General features: G+C 37.3%; 1 protein-coding gene across 10 annotated transcripts in view; it reads left to right on the top strand.

The window, feature by feature from the left end:
* FHIT (fragile histidine triad diadenosine triphosphatase) overlaps positions 1-25,025 on the top strand; it is a 1,501,749-nt gene that overhangs the window by 638,533 nt on the left and 838,191 nt on the right. For all 10 annotated transcript variants that reach the window (XM_032289593.1, XM_032289590.1, XM_032289591.1 and 7 more), the window contains one exon: positions 19,922-20,032. In XM_032289593.1, coding sequence (XP_032145484.1) covers positions 19,930-20,032 — 103 coding nt within the window. In that variant the 5' untranslated portion in view covers positions 19,922-19,929. The remainder of the gene's footprint in view (positions 1-19,921; positions 20,033-25,025) is intronic.

Below are 25,025 nucleotides of genomic sequence, written 5' to 3'. Positions count from 1 at the left end.
CCGCGCCCGGCCCCTTTTTTTTTTTTTTTTTTTTTTAATGTTCTATAATAGGCAGCTCTGCTGAAGTTGGGAAGCTGTATTTGGAGACCCCATGAGCAAGAACCTCTCAGCAGCAATAAAGTCTGGCCTTACTGGCTTTAGTGGGGACATAACATAGAGGCTACAGTTTGTCTTTTTATGATTTCCCTTAATATGGACATCTTCTGAGAGCCTGGGAGAACATCGGGAATCAGTAGTTTGGGATGGCTTTGGATTCAAGGCCTTGAATTTATATCTGGTTATCTGCAAGTGGTTTTCCGTATGCTAGCGTGAAGGATTGAAGAAAGATGTGAATATTATACTTGTTCTCTTACAAGGTTGTATCACCTGTACTACACTGTTACATAAAAAATGTATCACTCATGTAGTTAACTTGTGAATAACAGCATTAAATATTGGAATAACATGGTAGAAGGCTTAAAATAGGAGTAAGTCTATAGAGTACAAATGACACATAGCTATAATTGACACTGTAATTAGCCTTATGCCCCATTTTAGGAAAAACTCATGAGCATCATTGCTTTGCCACCAATATTGCAAACAATTCAGGAATCAAAAAATGGTGGAATCGTTTCTCCCATGAGCAGAACAGTAATTGTTGTCTTGTATTTACTTGTGTTGGGAACTTTAATTTGTTCAATGTAAATGTTCAAAATATAATTTATGTGGTGTTTGCTTTGGTATTTCTTTTTAAAATAACATGTCGGAAGTGTTAAAGTAAAAGAACCAATGTTTCTTAACCTCTGACTGGCCTTGCTCTGGTGGGGGATGCTCCAGGAACCCCTTTGGAAGCTCCTTCTTCTAAAAGATCACAGTTGATTTAGATTTACTGTACAAGCTTTTCACATCATTTCTGAGCTGATGTCCTCGCACATCCATAGTGTCTTCATACAGTCCATGGAGATGAATATTTGTGGATCATTTTTGACTGTATAGAGACTATAATATAGTAGAAATTGATTACTGCAGATAGATACATAACAGTAAGGTAATTTTCAACTTCTAATTCTTGTCCTTAAGTATTGTTTTCATATTAAAACCTGTAAGTTCCTCTCTGCTATTATAGTTCACATGAAAACATGGTTTGGGTTTTTTTTTTTTAAACCATTAAGAAGAATCTCAGAAAAAAGGAAATGAATCTTGGCCTCCATCATACGGAGAAGTCTTGCCATAATTTGTGTTTCAGTGTAGAAATCTGTTGCCTTTTTATTCAGGTTTCTTCTGTCTTTCCCTGATTTCTTCTTCTTTTTTTTTTTTTTTTTTTTGGTAAGACAGTCTTGTTGTGTCACCCAAGCTGGAATATGTGGCATGATCTTGGCTCACTGCAACCTCTGCCACCAGGGTTAAAGTGATTCTCCTGCCTCAGCCTCCCAAGCAGCTGAGATTATGATGGCCACCACCACACCAAGCTAATTTTCTATGTTTTCAGTAGAGATAGGGTTTCACTATGTTGGCCTGACCTCAAGTGATCTGCCTGCCTAGGCCTCCCAAAGTGCTGGGATTATAGGCATGAGCCACCGCACCTGGCCTTTCCCTGATATTTTCTACAAACACAAAGCTCTAGGCCTTGATTCTGGTGTTTTAGACCTTCATCACTTGTGTTTAACTTAGAAGAAAACATTTTATAAAGTGACAAAAGTAGTTTCAAATCTTACACATTTTTGCAAATATGATACTGTGTTTAATACTCAAGGTCAGGTTGAAGCATAAAAGATAGAACTATCCATTTATACCCTATATCTTTCTTCACTAGATGAAAAGAACTTTAGGAGCATGTGTGTGTGTGTGTGTGTGTGTGTGTGTGTGTGTGTGTGTGTGTGTATATATATATATATATGTATGTATAAAATATTTTACTGGTGAACTCTTTTTGCATAAAAGGTCTCCATTGGATTAGTCAGTGGGAGAAGGGGGTTGGTGATTCACAGTATGTGAAAATAAAGTCCTCACTTATGTCATAGGTAGGTTCTTAGAAATTACAACTTTAAGCAAAACAATGTATAATGAAATAAATTTGACCATAGACTAATGATTAAAAAAAAATTCCCATGGCATATTTCTGCTCATAAAAACATCACCAAACTTCTAAATAAAAAACAAAATATTTATAATATTAAAAATAGAAATAAAGATGATCTCTACATAAATTTAAGAAAGATTAATAAAAACAATTATTTACCCACTCATGGCAGTTCAGGGTCTCAGGTGGCCGGAGTCTGTCTTGGCAGCTCAGGGTCCAGGGCAGGAATCGACCCTGGACAGGACCCTCTCCTCTCAGGGCACACTCCACACACCCCTACTCACTCAGACTGGGGGACCATGTAGACACCCCACTTAACCTAACATGCACCTTTGGGATGAGGGAGGAAACCAGAGTGTTGGGGGAAAACCCAACAGACATGGGAATAACCATGAGGATTTCATGCAGACACTGGCCCCATTCAGAAATAAGTGAGACTGTTAGAAGTGTAAGACTATATCTTTATTATTTGTTTTTGCTTCTGTCACTGGATGTGTCTGCTGTAAAGCAGATGACATTGAGAGGGCTGGTGGCATCAAGTAACAGGTCTAAAGAGCTCTGGAGCAGAAGAGGGAGTAGGTATGAATACTTATCAGGAGGGAGTAGGTATAAATACTTACCAAGTTGGCAATGGACAGGCTGGAATAAGGGCTTCTTCACCTTCACTGTACATTATGAGTAGAATCATTGGAGGAACTTTAAAAATAAACCCTAAAAGCCTGATGCCCAGGTCTCAACCAGATCAAGTAAATTAAAATATCTGGGAGTGGGCTGTTGGCGAGAATGTGGAGGACTGGAACCCTCATTCACTGGTGGTGGTAATGTAAAATGGTACAGCCACTAAGGAAAAAGCTTGGCAGTTCCTCAAAAAATTAAATACAGAGTTTCCACATGATCTGGCAGTTTCACTCCTAGATATACACTCAATAAATGAAAACAAATCCACACAAAATTTGCACCTGAATATTCACAGCACTATTCACAAATGTCCAAAAACGTAGTAACAAATGTCCATCAACTGATGAATAGAGAAAAGCACGTGTTGTATACATGCAATGGGATATCATTCAGCCTTTAAAAGGAATGAAGGATTGCTACATGGTACAACGTGGGTGAACCATGAACACAGGCTAAGTGAAATCAGCTATACATAAAAGGTTACATATTGTATGACTCCATTTATAGAGAATGTCCAGAATAGACAAATCCATGGAGACTGTAGAATAATAGTTGCCAGGGGCGGTCGGTGAGAGGAAAATGTGAAATGACTGATAAAGGGTATGGTTTTCTTTTGGGAGTAAAAATATTCTGAGTTAGATAGTTATGATAATTGTGCAATTTTGTACATACTGAAAACCATCAAATTGTACACTTTAGAAGGGTGAATTTTATGGTATGTGAATTGTATTTCACTTTTTAAAAGTCTTAACAGAAAAATAATCTGATAATGGGGCGTGTGCATTTTTTTTAAGTGTCTGAGGCAATCTTCATCCCGCAGCCTCTGGAGTAGCTGGGACTATGAGCCCACGCCACCATACCCAGCTAATTTTTTTCTTTATTTTCTCTTCCCTTCCCCTTCCCCTTCCTTTTTCCCTTGTTCTTTTCTTTTTTTGGAGACAGTATCTGCCATATTTCCCAGGCTGGTCTTGAAGTCCTGTGCTTAAGGGATCCCCCCACTTTGGTTTCCCAAATGGGATCACAGGCATAATTCACTGCACCTGGTGTCCTGAGATGATTTTTAATGTACAATAGTAAAATCATTATTTGAAAGTCAAATTTAGACCCTGAACACCCTGGAGTTTGAATCTTTCTCATCACGAGTCTCTCCTCACTCATTAAGTGAAAAACCACCTAAGACCTTGTATGATCTGGTCCCTGCTCATCTTTCAAACCCAAGTCCTCACCTCTACTTTGCTGCCTGCTGTTAGACTCCACCCCACGCTCTTTATTGCATTCCTCTAAGATGTCGAGATCTTTCTTGCCTTGGCAATTGCTGTTTCCTCCACCTGGAACACTTTACCCCCATATAGTCACATATAGTGGACTCCTTATCATTCAAGTCTCAGATCAAACTTGAGGTTCCCTTCCTTTTGACGCAGCCACTTCTGCCTCCTCCAAGTCCCTACCTGTTTTTACATCTTGATTGCTTCCTTCAAGTCACAGTCAGAACATTTTTCCTTGTTGACTGGTTTGTAGTCTCTACTTCTTGCAATCCTCACCGTGTGCCTAGAGTATTCCAAGAGAGCAGAGGCCTGGTCTGTCATATTTACCACTAGAATAGTATTTGGAATATGGCAAGTATGTAATACATGTTTATTGGATGAATAGGTGATTGGAGTTTAATGAGGGAAGGTTGTTTAAGTGTATGCAACCTCTGAACATCTTTTTAAAAGAAAGGGAAGGAACTGGTGAGAATGAGGTTAAATATGTAAAACAAGTAGAAGTACCAAAAAAAAAAAAAAGTGACAGAACAGAGAAGAAGTAACTGATGAAGTGAGATCTTGAAAAGGCAGTTGGCATTTTGAAATGCCTATGTGTTTTCTGTTTATAAATAGCTGAGGTTTCGGATTTTCTTTGACTGGTTAACAATTGAAAATTTTTTTAGTGACATAAGTTGATGACTTAATATACTTCACTAAAAAAGTCTCTTTGTATAACAATGTTACAGGTAGGCTTGTTCGCTTTAATTCTGGGACACTTCAAGTTGTCTTCTCTTTGTCTTTGTTCACCTTGTTATCTTCCTGTAGGATCCTCTTCTACTGTCTCCTGTGGAATTTTGACATATGCCTGTAGGTTAGAATGTTTTATAAATGATATAAACTTCAATGTATGTCTTCAACCATTCATTTATTTGCCTTATTTTCCAAGTCATCAATAAAATATGTTTGAGAACGTGGCCAGCTCAGATTGTGTTGTTCCTCGGTTAAATGACAGGTCATCCTTCCTCTTAAAGTTAGCCTTGGGATCCATTAGCCACCGGCTTCTAATAAGCTCATTAACATTCTTGGTTAACAGTTGAGCCCCTAGTGTTTAAGTGAATTGAAAGAGAAACCTACTCTCCAGTTGGTAGAAGTGTCTGGAGTTAAGGCTTTTTCTGATGTCCCCCCAAAGACATTCGTGCCTTCTAGGGTTGGTCTGGATTCCTGCCATTCACTGAGTAATGCCAGTGTATAAAAATAGCAGATTACTTTTTACAGTGAACCTTAATATTCCCAGGCATAATGGAAGAGCAACTTTATTTTTCTATTTAAAAGGAAACACACTTTTATTCTTTTACCAAGAGAACAGTATTTCCTTTTCATTGTGTCTGATTTCCTGGTTGCCTAGGAGACATTAATTTTCATGGTAGATTGTTTTATCTAGGACATTTAGAAGAAGCCATTTCCCTTTATATTGTATTCCTAAGTAATGACAAATTTTTATTAGCGATTTGGAGAATTAGAGAATGCCTTGTATTAACAAAGTTTTGGGCAAATGGGACTTCTTACTATACTACTGCTGAATGTAAACTATTAGGTACATTTCCTGAGAGATATTTAGTAGTTCATGCCAGCAGCCTTGATGGTTCAATATGCTTTGAACGCAGTGATTCCCAAATCTAGGAATTAATGCATGAGCGATAATCAAAGAGATGCATAAATGTTGATGTATAAAGGACCTTCCTCATGGGGTTGTCAGGATTAAGTAAGGTATCATATAAATTGCTTAGAGAGATGAAAGTATTAAGTACTTAGCTGTTATTTCTATTATTTAATCAGATGCTGGATTTTGACACTGCTCTACCTCTAATAAGGAGAGATAGTAGTTACCTACAGCAGTAAGTGCCAAATACATGATTTTATTTGTATTTACATAACTATTGCATACCATTTTTGTAATAAGCATTATATCAAGCAACTTAACAATATTAGCTTATGTATTCGTTGACAATTAACAATTGTTTATTGAATAAAAGTAGGCCTTACTTTTTGCCAAGGCAAAATACTAACACCAATCTTGTGACTAGCAGTTATCGAATATTTAAGTGCTTTATGTGTGTCCTTGAGAAGAAGGTACTGTTGTCATCCTCATGTCACAAATTTAAAGAAGCTAAGGAACTTCTCTAAGTTCAAATAATGAATTTGGAAAGAAGATCCAATCTGAAGCCATGTTTGTGGCATCTCAGTGCTGTGTTGCCACACTGCTGCAGAGATTCAGTTGGAGTCAGAGTATGATGAAGTGTAAGAATTTGCTTTTTTGAGAAAGTTCTCAAGATGATTTAATGGACCCAGTTTTTAAAATAATGCTTTGAGATGTGCTTCTCAAACCTTAGTGTGCAAACAGCCTAGCTGGGGATCTTGTTAAAATACAGGTTGATGCATTATGTCTAGGCTGGGCCCTGGGAATCTACCTGTCTTACAACTCTCAAGTGATGCTGCTGTTCTTAGAGGACCACATTTTGAGTAGCCAGGGAACAGAAATATGCACTCTTTTTCTTCCAAAAAAAAAAAAAATCATTGGCTATAGAAAAGGGAGAGAAATCATGAAATGGGATGGAAAGGTTTTGATGTAATCCGTTGATTAGAATTTCATATCCTCATGAGCTTGGCTTCTTAGGTGCATTTTGCTAAAGCCCTGTGTTTCTTAAACTTGGGCCCTTATGTTCTTAAAATGTTGATATTTATTCTCTATTTGATGAAATAATATGAAAATAACAGACATAGGCCTATATTCTAAATCATCTGTTTGCACATAGCAGTGCTCTGTTATAAGATAGCAAAGGGATCTCCTGAAGTGACAGAGTTATTATTCAGTATTTCCCAAATCAGGGCCCCGAAGTCTTATATTCCCAAGTTTAAGAAATCCTTAAATAATGTTCTCTATAAAGAGCCAAGATACCCACTGTATTAGGGTTTTCTTAGAGGGACAGAACTAATAGGATATATATGTGTATCTATATAAAGGAGAGTTTATTAAGTATTAACTTACAGGATCACAAAGTTCCACAATAGGCTCTCTGCAAGCTGAGGAGCAAGGAGACCCAGTCCAATTCCCTGAACTTGAAGAACTTGGAGTGTGATGTTCAACGGGAGGAAGCAGCATGGGAGAAAGATGCAGGCTGGGAGGCTAGGCCTATCTCTCTCAAGTTTTTTCTGCCTACTTTATATTCACTGGCAGCTGATTGGATTGTACCCACCAGATTAAGGGTGGATCTGCCTTCCCCAGCCCACTGACTCAAATGTTAATCTCTTTTGGTAACATCCATACAGATACACCCAGGATAAACACTTTGTATCCTTCAATCCAGTCAAGTTGACAGTATTAACCATCATACTCCCTAAATTTCAGAATAAGTTTGAATAAGCCACTTAACTTGCTGGACTGACTTGATATCTCTAATGAGAGAGCTAGACATACATGATCTTTTCAGTTCTCTTCTACTACAAGCTTCTAGAATATTTTTTGGAGCAAGGTTTTAAGTATTTGGCCGTTACTTGAGTTGGATGTTAACATAACATTTGAAAGCAAATCAGGAAAAAGAATCTGCCCTACCCTGAAGTGAGCTATTGTCAGCTCCCATTCACAGCTTGGAGATTTCACATTTTGGTGGCTGCATTTGCTTTTGTGGCACTAAACTTTATTCTATTACAAGTTAGGTTGCCTATCTAGCCCTGTCAAAAAAATGGGAGATCAAATCCACTGAGTCACACACAAAAGAATAGTAAAGATCTTTTCATTGCTTCTTTTCTGTTTATTAAATTTTAAAGACAAAGCTCTAAAAGCGTTATGCTGCTAGCTGGTGAGAATTATTGGAGATAGAGATAGAAAGGTGGTTTATAGCAGGTCGAGGGAGAGGGTACAAATATGTCATAAGAGAAAAACAGCAAGAGGTAGCTTTTATGGCTAAAAAGTGGGAAAAGGCGACTCATTTAAAAATGTTTAAATCATACATTTTTTAGTCCAAAATAAAATAAGTTATTAGCAAAACATATAAAGAAAAAAGTAATTGGCTAGAAATGTGAGACCCTGGTTTTCATTAATGTATCTACTTCTGTTGTTTTTTTCAGAAGGAAAGAGTAGGGTCCAATTGCTGTTTCTACAGTAAACCAAGTTCCTTGTATTTCTCTCTTGGCTAATGCTCACTAACAAGTCTAAGGGTCTAAGCCTTGACTGAAGTTTCTAACTCAGTACTTGCTTCTCTGGATTACAGAAGCCACCGTCTCCATATTTATTAAGAGATGGTTCTCTGAAGATGATTTTTCCCCTGAAAATTCTACAGAATATTGGTACCTCTAGTCTTTATGTTTGGTAGAAAAGATTCAGCAATTTTACTTTAGCTTAAAATAAAATTGCTTTCTGCCATTTTCATGTGAGAGGAAAGTGTTTAATATTTATCTCAGTCTTGCAGACAGTTTCAGATCCTGGAGATGCACAAATTCTCCCATCAAACTATATTGACTTTTAAACTTTTCCATGGTTTTGTCCCATTTAGAGTCCCTAGAATATATTTCTTCAATGAAATTAAAACTTGAAGAAATACATCTATTAGCAGCATAAATGGGAGAATTTTCCCGCAATTGAAAAAGAGGTAGACTTAGATTTGGGTAGGGAAAGAGAGAAAAATATTAGTATTTAAGGATACCTACATCATGTGACAGGCAAGGAGACATGCTTTCCATCCTTTATTATCTACTATTTTCAGATGAGATACCTGAGGGTTAGAAGGTTCAGTGAATCCTGGGAGATCAGGAAGGGAGTGGCAGAGCTGAGACTCCTCATTCACTGAAACGTGTAGCTGAGGTTTGAGTAAAATGGAGAACTAAAGACGCCAAAGGGAGAGTATGATTCAAAAGAGGCAGTGGTGCTGGAGCCCACAGCTGCTGGGTGAGAAGGGAATGCCTTTATATCTTTGTAAACAAGATGAATGAAAATATAATCACTACCGTAAGTTGGGGGAGAGCGATGGTGGATAAAATGTATATAAATCATTATTTGAAATTATAACAGTTTCAACATGGAAATTAGGACATGAGGAAGACATGGTATAATATCTGAAAATGATTAAAGGAGGTAAGAATATACTAAGGACGAAGATCTTGATCTGCTCTCAGATACTGAGCATTAGTATGGAGAAGATAAAAATAAGAATAACCACTATTGAAATGAAAATAGAATGTATAATTTTTGTACTCATTGGGAAAGGAAAACCAGACCTAACGCGTGGAAGGTAGATGGGAGAAAAAGTGAAGTGAAACAAACAAAAAGATGAAATAAAATGTCTGAAATAAGATCAAAGAATAATTAAAGGTTTAGGGGTTAAACTTACCAAGCAGTTTCGTTAATGGATAGAAACCAAGATGCTATAGTATTTTATTTCTAAAAACAGATTAAGAGAACACAGGCTAATGTAAGGTGATAGAAAATTTTATACTTGTCAAATAAAAACATAAAAGAAAAAGGAGCAGTAAGACCAAGGGTGTGAAATGAACGGGAACATATCCACATGTAATAATTTAGCATTGACATATAGAGAACAATAATTTATGGGATTAGACATTGATTTAGCAAATATAGTTAAAATTTAACAAAGTCCTCTCAGAAACCATGAAGCAATGAGACAAAAAGGGATAGAAATTTGAATAACAATTTAATCTCTCACGTATATGGAACTTTTTCAACAAAAGCAGAAAATACCTTATTTTAGAAAGCATGTGATTAGACACAAGCTTCAACTTTCAATGAATCAGGAAGCCTCAAATTCTAAAAACCAACAGCATAGAGGTTATCTAACAACAGTGCTATAAAATAAGACACTATTAATAAAAAGATAGCAAAACCATCCCATATGTCCGGAAATGAAAAGGCATGCTATCAAATAACCCTCAGGTTAAATAGGGAATAATAACAAGAATAGCAAAGTTTTAGAGCTGAGTGATAATAAAAGCACAGTAGGTAAGAGATACAGCCAATGGAATACTTTCAAGGCAATATATAGCTTTTGTTACCCAAGAGAAAAACACAAAGTCTGGAATCCTATAAGCCCAAGGTTTGACTCAAGTAACTAGAAAGACTGAAGCACAGTAAATGTGAAGGAACAAAAAAGGAAAACAAATCAGGAAAGAAATACAAATGCAGTAATAAAGTGAGAACAATTAACAAAGCCAACGAACCAGAAGTTTATTGTTTGAAAAACATAATAGGATAGATCTTACTTTCAAATAACAGATGAAGACAAAACATCTACATGTACCGTGATAAACACAATACGAAATAGGTAAATGAAATAATTATAGACTGTTTTTAAATCCAGTAAAGATAAGTTTTTAATCAGTATTATGTGAAAAGGATATATGGCTAAGAAACTGATACAATTAAAAAATCTTAAGTAATCAGAAAACAATATATTGTAATGATTACCAAAACTTAGTCCTTCTTGGCACAGGAAAAAAGATAGTTTGACAAAAGAGTTTTGTTTAACTCTCATGAAACAGGAAATGCTTGTTTAAAAATCTTCCTTTGGAACAAAAAAGAAAAAACAAGCTATTATGTTTGATCTTGATAATAAAAATCAGATAAGTTGGCCAAGCGCAATGGCTCATGCCTCTAATTCCAGCACGTTGGGAAGCTGACTTGGGTGGATTACTTGAGGTTAGGAGTTGAGACCAGCCTGGCCAATGTGTGGTAAATTCCTGTCTCTACTAAAATTACAAAAATTAGCTGAGTGTGGTGGTGGGCACCTGTAATCCGAGCTACTTGGGAGGATGAGAGAGAATCTCTTGAACCCAGGAGGCAGAAGTTGCAGTGAGCCGAGATTGCACCACTGTACTTCAGACTGGGCAACAAGAACAAGACTCAATCTCAAATATAATTAAATAAATAAGTTTAGGTTGAGAAATCATTGGACAACTTCACTTAAAACATTCAAAAGGCTAGGAATTCAAATCTAGCAGTATATTAGAAAATAATACCTTGTAACTGAGTTGAATTAATCATAACAGGGAAAGAATAGTAAAGTATTTTTGATTTGCTAATGTTTTACCACATTAATGGCACGGAAGAAGCAATTGTGTAATCAGTGAAATAGGAAGAGCGTTTCATAAAACTAATTTTTCACAAAGTGGTATGAACCTTAGCAAACTTGAAATAGAAGGGATATTTTTAGCTTGATAAAGGCTTCCTATTAAAAATCTAGAGCAGAAAATCAAAAAGGCAATCCAGGACTTGAACGCAGATCTAGACCAAGCAAACTTAATAGACACTTACAGAACTCTCAACCCCAAATCCACATAATATACATTCTTCTCAGCACCACATCACACTTACTCTAAAATCGACCACATAATTGGAAGTAAATCACTCCTTAGCAAATGCAAAAGAACAGAAATCATAGCAAACAGTCTCTCAGACCACAGTGCAATCAAATTAGAACTCAGGATTAAGAAACAACTAAAAACTACACAACTGCATGGAAAATGAACAACTGGCTCCTGAATGTCGACTAGATAAACAATTAAATGAAGGCAGAAATAAAGATGTTCTTTGAAACCAACGAGAACGAAGACACAGCATACCAGAATCTCTGGAACACATTTAAAGCAATAAATGCCCACATGAGGAACAAGGAAAGGTCTAAAATCAACACCGTATCATGAAAATTGAGAGTTAGAAGAGCAAGATCAAAAAAACTTAAAAGCTAGCAGAAGACAAAAACTAAGAGCAGAACTGAAGGAGATAGACACACACACACACACACACACACACACACACACAAAACCCTTCAAAAAATGAACAAATCCAGGAGCTTGTTTTTTGAAGAGATGAACAAAATAGATAGACCACTAGCCAGATGAACAAAATAGATAAACCACTCTTTTCTAAAAAAGAAAAGAGAGAAGAATCAAAGAGACGCAATAAACGACAAAGGGGACATCACCACTGGTTCCACAGAAATACAGACTACCATCAGAGATTATTACAAACAACTCTATGCACACAAACCAGTAAATCTGGAAGAAATAGATAAATTCCTGGACACTTGTGATCTCTCAATACTAAACCAGGAAGAAGTTGAAACCCTGAATAGACCAATAACAAGGGCTGAAGTTGAGGCAGCAATTAATAGCCTACCAACTTAAAAAAGCCCAGGTCCAGACAGGTTTACAGCCAAATTCTACAAGACATACAAAGAGGATTTGGTGCCATTACTTCTGAAACTATTCCAAACAATACAAAAAGAGGGAATATTCTCCAACTCATTTTATGAGACCAACATCATCCTAATACGAAAACCGGGCACAGACGCAACAAAAAAAGAAAACTTCAGGCCAATATCCATGATGAACATTGACACAAAAATCTTCAATAAAATACTGGCAAACAGAATGCAACAGCATATAAAAAAGCTTATTCTTCACAATCAAGTAGGCTTCATCCGGGGATGCAAGGCTGGGTCAACATATGCAAGTCTATAAAGGTAATCCATCACATAAACAGAACCAAAGACAAAAACCACATGATTATCTCAATAGATGCAGAGAAGGCCTTCAACAAAATTCAACAGCCTTTTATGCTAAAAACTCTCAAACTAGGTATCAGTGGAACATATCACAAAATATCAAAAGTTATTTACAACAAACCCACAGCCAATATCGTACTGAATGGGCAAAAACTGGAAGCATTTCCTTTGAAATCTGGCACAAGACAATGATGCCCTGTCTATTCAATATAATGTTGGAAGTTCTAGCCAGAGCAATCCGGCAAGAAAAAGAAATAAAAGGTATTCAGTTAGGAAAGGAGGAAGCCAAATTGTCTGCTTGCAGACAACATGATTGTCTATTTAGAAGACCCCATTTCCTCAGCCCAAAATCTCCTGAAACTGATAAGGAACTTCAGCAAAGCCTCAGGATACAAAATCAATGTACAGAAATCACAAGCATTTCTATACACCAATAACAGACAAACAGCCAAATTGAAAGTGAACTCCCATTCACAATTGCTACAAAGAGAGTAAAATACCTAGGAATACAACTAACAGAGGATGTAAAGGACCTCTTCAAGGAGAACTACAAACCACTGATGAAGGAAATAAGAGAGGACACAAACAGATGGAAATACATTACATGCTCATGGTTGGGAAGAATCAACATTGTGAAAATGGCCATACTGCCCAAAGTAATTTATAGATTAAACACTACCCCCATCAAACTACCAATGACCTTCTTCACAGAACTGGAGAAAAACCACTTCAAATTTCATATGGAACCAACAGAGAGCCCACATAGCCAAAACAATCCTAGGCATAAAGAACAAAGCTGGAAGCATCATGCTGCCTAACTTCAAACTAGACTACAAGACCACAGTAATCAAAACAGTATGGTACTGGTACCAAAACAGACATAGACCAGTGGAACAGAACAGAGGCCTCAGAAGCAACTCCACACATCTACAATCATCTGATCTTTGACAAACCTGAGAAAAACAAGCAATGGGGAAAGGATTCCTTGTTTAATAAATGGTGTTGGAAAAACTGGCTAGCAATGTGCAGAAAGCAGAAACTGGACCCAATTCTGACACCTTACACTAAAATTAACTTCAGATGGATTAAAGATCTAAACATAAGACCTAACACCACAAAAACCCAGAAGAAAACCTTGGCAAAACCATTCAGGATATGGGCATAGGCAAGGACTTCATGGCTAAAACACCAAAAGCGTTGGCAACAAAAGCCTAAATAGACAAATGGGATCTAATTAAACTCCAGAACTTCTGTACAGCAAAGGAAACAATCATTAGAGCAAACCTGCAACCAACAGAATGGAAAAAAAATTTTGCAATCTACTCATCTGACAAAGGGCTAATATCCAGAATCTACAAAGAACTAAAACAGATTTATAAGAAAAAAACAAATCCATTCAAAAGTGGGTGAAGTTTATGAAAACTTTACAAAAGAAGACATCTGAGGCCAACAAACTTAGAAAAAAATGCCCATGATCACTGGTCATTAGAAAATACAAACCAAAACCACATTGAGATACCATCTCACACTAGTTAGAATGGCGATCATTAAAAAACAGATGCTGGAGAGGATGTGGAGAAATAAGAACGCTTTTACACTATTGGTTGGAGTGCAAATTAGCATAACCATTGTGGAAGACAGTGTGGTGATTCTTCAAGGACCTAGAAATAGAAATACCATTTGATCCATTACTGGGTGTATACCCAAAGAATTATAAATTGTTCCATTATAAACACACATGCACACGTATGTTCATTGCAGCACTGTTTACAATAGCAAAGACCTGGAACCAAACCAAATATCCATCGAAGATAGACTGGATAAAGAAAATGTGGCACATATACACCATGAATGCTACCCAGCCATAAAAAATGATGAGTTCGTGTCCTTCATAGGGACATGGATGAATCTGGAAACCATCATTCTCAGCAGACTGACACAAGACCAGAAAACCAAACACCGCATGTTCTCACTCATAGGCAGGTGTTGAACAATTAGAACACGTGGACACAGGGAGGGGAGCATGACATATAGCGCTCAGTTGGAGGAGGCTAGGAGAAGGGACAGCAGGGGATGGGGAGGGTGGGGAGGGTTAACGAGGGGAGAAATACCAGATATAGGTGATGGAGGGATGAAGGCAGCAAACCAGCTTGCCATGTATGTACTCATGCAACAATCCTGTATGATCTGCACATGGACCCCAGAACCTAAAGTACATTTTAAAAAATAATAAATAAAAATCTAGAGCAGACATCATTTGCAATAGAAAAAAAAATACAACGTTTAACCTCAGCCCTCTTAAGGTCAAGGAATAAGGCAAGGATGCCTATATTACTTCTGCTTCTCAACACATTACTAGATACCTGACCACAGTAAGACAAAGAAACAAAAAATAGGAAAATTGCAATGAAAAATACGATTGTCATTATTTCTAAGTGAAATCATAGATATAATAACAAAGAGAATCAGCAGAAACCATTGGAAGCAATGCAAGAGTTCAGCTAGATTGCCAGCTATAAGAACATATAAAAATCAATAGCTTTCTGCTATATTGGGAGTTACTAATTATAAACTAGGACAATAATAAGATGCCATTTATAATAGTGACATAAACTAAAAGCTTATCTAGGAATAAATCTAAGATAGAATGCATAAAACATATAAGGGAAATTTAAAACTCTATTACAAGAGTTTTATTATGGTATTAAAAAGCATAAATGCAGCATTCATAAATGGCTTCATTGAATATTGTGAGATGTCACATTCCCTCTTAAATTTTAAATTCAGTCTGATCAACATCTAAGAAAGAATTTTTTTTGAAAGGGGCGGAGTTGAGGCTAAAATTTATGAGATAATAAATACAGAAGGAGGACCTCTGTTTTCTTAAGACATTAACAGTACACAGCAGAAGTTGGCAAATTCAACCAATAAACCAAATCTGGGCTGCTGTCTGTTTTTTCTAATAACATTTTACTGGTACACAGCCACACCTTCTCATGCTGCTTTCATGCTGCCATGACAAAGTTGAGTAATTGTAACAGACACTGTGCGGCCTGCTGTGTCTGGTCCTTTACACACACACAAAAGTGTGACCTCTGTTCTATAGCATCTGGCTCTGAAGCAGAATAGACAGGAGTCTAGACCTATTCCTGCGTATATATGGGAACTTAGTGCAATCATTCCCAGGAATTGGTACTAGGAAAATTGGCTCACAAAAAGAGAAAAATGAATCTGTTTCTGTATTTCATACTATAAACAAAGCTCCAAGTGGAGTAAACAGCTAAATGTTAAGAATGAAAATATAAAGTTGATAGAAGAAAATATAGGAATATATATATTTGCAACCTTGTAAAGAGGGATTCGTTCTGTGAGATTTGCAGAGCACAAACTATAAAAAGAAAATTGATGGATTTGGAATACATCAAAATGAATGATTTCTGTTCAATGGAGGGAACAATAGAGAAATTAACAGATGGTAAAAATATAATTATAATGTTTAATAGACCATGATCAATATTTAGAACATACAAGGGACTCTAGAAACTTAGAAAATGGAAGGGAGGAGAGCAATATGAAAGAGGACAAAGTATATGAATTGGCAATTCATAGAAGGAGAAACATGCATATACACACATATCACTGTTAGAGGCAAGTGAAGTGAAAGGAAGAGACAGCATTTTACCATTCAATAATTAAAAGCTTGGAAAGCAGGAAGTACCCTATCAAGTGGTGGTAAGGATATAGGAAATTAGAAATCCTCATGTATTGCTGCTGGGCGGGCATGCAAGCCAGTGCATATATTTTAGAAAATCTAAGTAAGTATACGACCTGAATCCTACCATTGGGATGCTAGGATAGGAATCCAGGGAAACATGTATGAGAATGGTAGTCACAGTGTAGCTTGTAAAAGGTTGTAATCAGGCTAGCTGTGTAGTACTAGAGGAATAGACAGGGAATACTACAGTGTATGCAGTGAGAAGGAGTTGTTTATAGGAACACGAATGAGTTTCTAAAACGATGTTGAGAGAATACAGAAGAATCAGATTTAAAACCTGCAATTTATATGCAAATTTTAAAACCATGTATAAGGGCCCTATATATTTTTGACAAATAAAATGTATGTATACAAACATGTAAAGAGGATTCTGAATAATACATTAATTATGGAAAAGTGAATTCCTGTGGTGGGAAAGGAAGGAATGGGACTGGACATAGAGGAAAAGAAGGAAAATAAGAAGAAAAGTAAAAACAAAGAAGAGCCTTTCATGGGCTCATGATAACAGTAGCTCATCAACTAGAGCCTGTGCTAACTCCACTCTGCTCCATTATCCTGAAAGGAAAACAAACTTCAGGGACATGACTTCTTCCTGGAATGCTAGATTCAGGTGCTCAGACAGTGTCATCAGGTATGGGTCTCTATGTCTTCAGTGTCTTTGCCTCGGTGTTGGCTTTCATATCAAGCCAACTCTTTTTAGGAAAACTCATAGCTGTTTCAGGTTCATAGTCTACCAGCTTGACAACTCAGCTGAAAGTGGCCTTGTTACTATCAGCAGTATTCCTCGGAAGAATGTCCTTACCTTTGATTGGATCATTTGGGGTCCTGTGTCCACCCCCGAACCAATCATATGTCAAAGGACTATGGGTGCCGGGGTTATTTTCCCATCCCCCGAACCCAGTAGTAGGAATAGTCCCACATATATAATATGGTGGGGTGTTATATAAAGCAAAATCAAAGTGGTGTGTCTAAGACTATAGAAAGTAGATTCGGGGGAGGGAAATAGCCACAGGTCACTTGAATCAATGCTATTTGTAGAATGGTTGATGTGGTTTGCTGTTTATTCTAGAAAAACAAGGAAAAATGAATAGCTAACCCCAAATATCTGAAGCACTCTCACTTGCATGATAGTTGTTTTATATGATCCCAAGTAATAAAGCCATGAAAAACAGATAGTCTTGGTGTGAAGAGCGCCTATGTAATTTGTAGAGCTGACTTTCTTAGGAGGAATGGGTAGTGAACTTCCCATCACTGGACATATTCAAGCATATGCTAGCTAGCATTTGGCAGGAATTCTGTAGGAAAGGGCTCAAGGATTGGGAGGATACTTGGGTTTGATCAGTGGTTCTGAATCACTTGGACAGCTGTGGAAGTCCTGATTGCTGGGCCCAAAGTTTCTGGTTCAGTAGGTCTGGGTTGGGGCCTCAAAATTTGCATTTCTAATAAGTTCACCACTGATGCTGATGCTATTGTCAAGGGACCTCACCTTGAGAACTGTTGGGCTAGATGATTGTCAACATCTTTACTGACCCTTCAGTTTTAATGAGCACTCATTGTAAATGTTCTAAGAACCAGTATCTGTATCACTGAGGCAAACCTTCCCATCTTATTTCTTTAGTACCTGAACTGTGTAAAGTTCTGCTATGGGGTGCTTCCATAGTAAATGACATTTGCACAACTCTGTGTTTTGTGTGTCATTGAGAATATTAGAATCATTAAACAATCATGCATTATTCATGTGCTTTATAAAATAGTCTAGGGAAAGAAATACACTCAACAGCTTTTTCTTCTGCTTTCACACAACAACAACAATCAACAGTGTATACTACTGTGACCAAATATGTGGTTTTTTTCTGCCAACACACCAAGCATTGGACTCCAGCTGGATGTCCTTTGATTCAATTCAGTAGAATTTGGATGTTATTTACCTGGAGATAGTCTCAGATCCCACAGGTTGAGGGCTCAGTGCCACGAGACGGGCCCCTGATTTTCAGACACTGGTCACAAGTCTGGGTCTCTGGAACTTACGACTGACTATAAATCAGGGACCCCATGATCCTTTCTTTGAGTTCAATCAATGTGCTGGAGCAGCTCAGAGAATTCAGGGAAATACTTAAGTTTACCAGTTTATTACAGCAAACATTACAAAAGATACTGATGAAAAGATGTATAAGGTGAGGTATGGGGAAAGGAGCCTGGAGCTTCCATGCTCTCCTAGGGTGAGTCATCTTCCAGGAACCTCTGTGCGTTCGGCTATCCAGAAGCTCCCTAAACTTGTTCTTCTGGGTTTTTACAGAAGCTTCATTATGTAAGCATGAGTGATGAAACCATTGACCATTGGTGATCAATTTGACCTTCAGCCCCTCTGTCCTCCTGGGAGACTGAGGAGTGGGGCTGAAAGTTCCAGCCTTGTTATCCTGCCTTGGTCCTCCTTGTGACCAGCCCCGTTCTGAAGCAACCTAGACTCTTAGAGGCTGCCAGCCACCTGTCAATCATTAGCATACAAAAAGTCATCACTTTGGAGTTTCTACAGATTTTAGGAGTTGCATGCCAGGAAATGGGGTTGAAAAACAAATATATATTTTATAGTATCACAAATAGCCCACTATTTTCTAATTTTATCCTTTTTATAATCCTTTCTTTGTTTTTCCATAGATTGATCCATGTTCATCAGTTTAGTACTAGGCTGTTGCCAAATTAGAAAAATGAAGTAGTTTTCTAGGGCTGGTGCTTCCTAGTCATTCACAAAGTAACTTTGTCATATGTTGGCATTTATCTGATTGAAAAGTCATTCCTTGGTGCTAGATGGATTTGGCTTGTCTTAGCTGTGCCATGTGCCAAATTCCTTTCAGCCTCCGTCCCCTGCCCTCTCACCCCATGGCTTTCCCTCAAAAGGAGGACGCAGAACATTTCAGGTACCTTGCTGCTTTGTGACTCTATCACAGCCAGGAATTGTTCTCGTTTTGGACTCCATTTTGGTTCTTCCTTCTTCTTTAAGAATTTTTTTTTCCTCCTTAATTTTGGAGTTTTTACTAGAATAGTTCTCTGGGAGTGCTCATGTTTTTGTAATGGTAGGCGAGGTCAGACAGTGTTTGTACTTGTTCTAAATTGCTATTATATGAATAAAAAGCATTTGAGAGAAGCATTTAAGAATTATAAGATTTATAGTTAATACTTAATGAAAATGTTTAGCTTAGCAGAGATGACAAAATAGATGGGTAAAAATAAGTATCTGACAAATAGGACCTTGTGGATTTGAGTTAAGGTGGCACTGTGAAGTGCTGAGGAAGGAAAGGGGAAAGGCGGTTTTGTTGTCCATGTGCAAACTTCTGCTTGAAAATGACTAACTCTAATCAAGGATTAGATTAGAGAGAATACTTCTACTCTACTGGTAGGTAGAGTAGGAGTATTTTAGGAAGACTTGCCCAGAATGCATCTTGGTGAGCATTCAATGAGGAACAATTTCAGTGGCATCCTCTCTGCAACTACGAATCTGTAGTAATGAAATTTGCTTCTCTAAGGTGGTATATGAACTGAGTTTCTCATTTAAATTTTACAACTGTCCACTGTTTTTTCTTTTGGACTTCAACAGTTGACGAAATGTCGTTCAGATTCGGCCAACATCTCATCAAGCCTTCTGTGGTGTTTCTCAAAACGGAACTGTCCTTCGCTCTTGTGAATAGGAAACCTGTGGTACCAGGACGTATCCTTTTTTGTTTTTTGGAGAGAAAAAATAAAAATCCTCTGAGCCTAGCCAGCCAGATGAATATAAATACAAGATTGGCTTCCAGTCTGTCCAAAAAGGTAAGTAAAGAATCCATCTCCCTCCCACTTTGGAGACACCAGGTAAGATGTTACTCACATTTATTCTGAATCCAGTTGGTGGCACCAGTAATATGCTTGATCAATGTTGCAGAACTTCTGAAGAGAGTTGCTTAGCAACCATGGCTTTGGAGGTGAATTTTTGCTTGACCTTTTCACTACCATAGCTGAGTAAATAAATAGGTGCTTCTAAAATGGGCCCAATGAATATCACGGGCACTTGGTTTTCAACTTGTCTGTTGTGACTTTTAATAAATTGGATGGTGCGTTTGTGATGTGGAAGTAAGATAGGTGAGGATTTGAGGCCGACTTTGTTGCTTTACCTCTTGGAGATCATTCAAGTTGTGCATTTTAATTAAATTTATACATATAAACTTTTTAAATAAAATATTGGGACCTGAAATAGCATTTTCTCTTGGGAAAAATACCAGCTTGTAGATCATTGACCAGTGTCATTGGTGGTAGAGCTGTTTTATTTCCCTGTAACTATTAAGCTGCAGTCTTTCCTCCTGTAGACTTCAGCAGGAGCTCTATTCTTTTGCAGTGGGAATAACAAGTATTGGTGAAATGCTTGGGGAGCTATTTTTATGTTGTTGAAAGTATCACCGCTGATTGTGTGCATATGAATTTTGTATTGACTCTTCAGGATGTTTTTTTTTTTTATTTCCCACTTAAGTTAGTTTACTATGCAGAAGACAACAGAATAAAATTTGATATTTTCAGATAATAAGTATTTTCCACACTGAGACATGATTTTGCTTTAAAATGAATTTCTTAGTAGTTCTGAATGTACAAATATGCCAAGAGGTTTTTCAGACTAAGTTACATTTTTTTTGCAGTGAAAATGTTGGGAGTGCTTGAGAACTTTATAAATAATCTTCCTTCCTAGCCATATAACTATTGTATGCGGAAAAAAATATGAATAAGAAAAACATTCACCAAAAGATAATTGTGATTGTGTTATAGACTCCCAAATTTCCGGAATGAAAATTGTAGCCAAATAAATTGTTAATTTTCTTAATGTTTAAAAATCTTTTTTTAAATGTATGAAATGAGTCTAAAAGGAAACTATTTTCTTCTGTTTATTGAAAAAAGTACTAGAATGATTTAGAAAGTCCCTAGAAGACAACAATTTAAGTTTAATGCTAATTTTGTATTGAATTCTTTTAAAAGACTGGAATTTCTTGGAATAACAGAAACATTTTATTTTGCTGTAAGTTTGTGGTGGGCTTTTTCCTTTGGGAATTTTTTTAAAGCAAAATGTCTGTAAATTCAGTTGTCAAAAGAATATGGTTTAAATGTCATCTCTATCTAGATGCCAGCCTTAATTGACTTTGAGAAAAGAAATAAAGGGACCTGGGATGAAAATGTGAATTTAGACAAACAGACCTTAATTCCTTGTGCTATGAAAATGAGAGGTCATAGAGATACACCACTTTTTTTTTTCTTTTTCTTTTGAGGCAGAGTCTTGCTCTGTAGCCCAGGCCAGATTGCAGTGGCATGATCTTGGCTCAGTGAAACCTCTGCCTCCCAAGTTCAAGTGATTCTCTTGCCACAGCCGTCCAAGTAGCTGGGACTACAGGCGGGCACTACCACACTGGGCTAATGTTTATATACTTAGTAGAGACAGAGTTTCGCCACGTTGGCCCCTTTTGAAGGTGGTTAATAATGGAATGAACTTTGCTTTGTAATTTTTGAACTCATATCTTGAGAGTAACTTGGTATTTCAGACTTTTAACAAACTCGGAAAATGTGGTGTCTAAAACTGGGGCATATATAAGTTTGGGCTCAATAATTACGCGGAAATATCTGTGTCTAGGAAAATATCTGTAGTGAACAGTGAGCAAGTAGTGAATGACAACTAGTTTCTTAATGGATGGCATTGGTGTTGCCATTTGGGAAATGAACCCTGATCAGTTACTGTATATCTGAGTAAAGACCAAGGACTTGGAGAATATTTTATTAAAATTAACAAACTTCAGTTTGTTTGGAAGGTAGTAAGAAGGATCCAACCCTTTCTGATTACGAGAACAGTGAGAACCAGAACATTTTAAAAATCGGTATATTCTGTAAGGCTAATTCACATCTGCAGTGTTTAAAACAGTCTCTGGGCCAGTAGATAATGTATTCTATGTGATGATTTTGTAACTTTTTATTTTATTTTACCTTTATAAACTCTGCCATGTTACAACTGGGAGATGCATCTTAATGAGGTAGTCATTTGCTTGCAGAAACTATAGTCTTTTGTCCTGAGATTTGAGGCTGGAAGACATGGTTAGCTCTGCCCGCTGACATTTCCCAAATGGCGAGATGTGTGGAGTGGGCTTTTGTCATCCTCCGTGTTCTATCCTGCCTGCCCTAGGGTAGCCCTTAGGTGTGGTTCATCTCCCTGCCTCTGGGCTTTTCCAGCCCAGCCTATAACTCACTCTAAACCATGGCCCTAACTATACCATTCTCCTCTTCCCTTGTTAATAAACCAATAATGAAGATCTAATTTTCGAGGATAAAATCCAAACTCCTTAGAATAGTTTTTAAGGATCTTCATTGTACTGCGTCATTCTCCTCTCTTTCCGGCTATTTCCTGAATATGTGTTGTACTATTCCTTTACTATACCTTACATCCTGCCTCTCGCCTCAACTGGAGATGCTCCCCATCCTTTTCATTTCAAATGAAGTGCTTTGATAACTGTCCCACCCTCTTAGGGAAAACAACAAGAGCAGAAAAGGAAAAAATCTGTCCTCTTTGTTGGTGACACTCACTTCCTTATTCACATGTTGATTCATTCAGTACTTTATTATTGAGCGCATACCCTGTTCCAGGTACCATGACCATACAGCCCAGTCTGCCTCATATCCAAAGTATGTGCATCCCTGTTTCTCTATGCACTGTCTTTCCTTCCTGTGGGCGGGACCTGCTCCTGCACGTCTCTTTTTTCTTAGCACCCAAATGTTCTATGTTGACTGAATCTAAAGTGAAACTGGAAACATCAGGAGCATATGCATTGTTCCAGGTAACAGAATAGGGAAACAAAGTGTGCCGAAATCCCACCTCTTCCCGATTTCTATGCACAAAGCCAAGTCTCATCACCACTTTTTTCCAGATGTTTTAGTATCATGTCCAAGCTATATTTTTCCAGCTCTCCCTTCATCCTTTGTCTGTTACAATTCTGTTTACAATTGCGTGAGTGTAGGGAGTTAAGTCTAAAAGCAGTGAATGAATTGATGGCAGATGGGAAAAGGTTCTTTGCCATTTCTTAACATGTTAATTTGTGAATGGACCAATCTGTGTTTTAAGGGCAGTGTATTGGCATTTTCATATAAAATGGAACATTTTCTTTGTATGTTTGATGAATTCTTCTTAAAAATGGTATTCAGGTGCCCTTTGGGGAGTGTGCCATTCATGAGAGGCTTGTAAATGTCATCTTTGAACTTGTGTCTCTTCTAACATTTTGCTGCCCCCACCCCAACACTTATTTCTTATGACTCTGCTCACTGACTTTTTCATAGCTTTCAGAGGAAGAAAAAGAACTGTCAAATCAGGGGCCAAAGATACTCTTTTGAAGGAGGATGATTTGCTTCATTCTCGAAATAGCTACTTCAGTCCCTCCTTGTCCCCACCTGAAGCAAACACTTCTGGTCCTTGCCAACACTGTTTAAAGCCTATTGAATACACTTTGGCTTCTGTGGTGCAACGCTTAGAAAAATATGTCAGAATGTCTTTAATCCATTAATTTCTTGTTACTGGAAACTGCTTTTCAGAATTTCTTGGTGATAGAATCATTTTGAAGAGTACACATTCAGAATTCGGCAGCAAACGTATTATTCATGTGTCTCAGTGCAGCCCAGCTATTGTTCATGGCTTAAATCAATTTGAACCATTATGGTTAATACTTCTCCTTACTCCACTCCCTTTGCTTTGTGCTGTGCCTATCTCTCTTCTTGAATTGAGCATGAAAATGAATTTAAACATTAGTGGTATCCATTTGAGGACTGGGGCTTTTATTGTAAATAAAATTACTCATTTGTTATATTCTGTTGTTTTCAGCAGAGAGTGTATTGATCTCTGCATTGCTATTCTGAATGCCATAAGGCGCTACAACACGAGGAAGACACAGCAACATTTGTGGATGGATTGAACAGGGTGTGTAATGGCAGAAACCTTGCCCACTGGTCATACTACATTCTACAAATCATTCATCAACAGTTTATTGAATCAGTTATTAAAAAGAGCAGATTTTTCCAAACAAGACCTTCACACACAGAATGTTATCACATCCAAACAACATTAGGATGATGCATGGAGGGACGGCCTTAGAAAGTGTATTTGTCAGAGAATTAGACTAGGTAACTTAAAGGACGTTTTCTGCTGACACATTAGAAATAAAAGGTTTGCTAAAATGCACACTGTCCTTTAAGATCCAACTTCGAAAGGTAAAAAAGAAAACTCTGACAAACGTATTTTAATACGGAATATTAACTTTCCAAAGAGCAGTGTTAAGTTTCCCCAATTTTCAGACCGTTACCATGTTGATCGCTCCTGAAATAAGTAGGAAAATAATAAAAATAGCTTCATTACTTAACAGTGATTCTTACAGAATAGATGCTATAGATAAAAGCGCCCTTTTAGTCCTTCCATAAAAATCAGAAATATTTGTCATTTCCTCAGTAGGTTGTAATCTTGTGAATTCATTTAATTGTTCAGGAAACTGCAGTTATTAGTGATCTTTCATTTCTCTAAAGAGTTTCTTTTTAAACCTTCCTGTATGAGTAAAATGAGCACAAGCACTATTTTAATATCTTTATTGCTAAAGATAGGTTTTTGCTCTTAAAATTGCCCTAAGTACATGTCTTGTCTTTGCTCTGCGCATGCTTGT

This window comes from Sapajus apella, unplaced genomic scaffold (assembly GCF_009761245.1).
Source record: "Sapajus apella isolate SASKATOON/1434 unplaced genomic scaffold, GSC_monkey_1.0 scaffold23, whole genome shotgun sequence".
Taxonomy (NCBI): Eukaryota; Metazoa; Chordata; class Mammalia; order Primates; family Cebidae; genus Sapajus; species Sapajus apella.
This window is presented reverse-complemented; position numbering and strand designations above follow the sequence as displayed.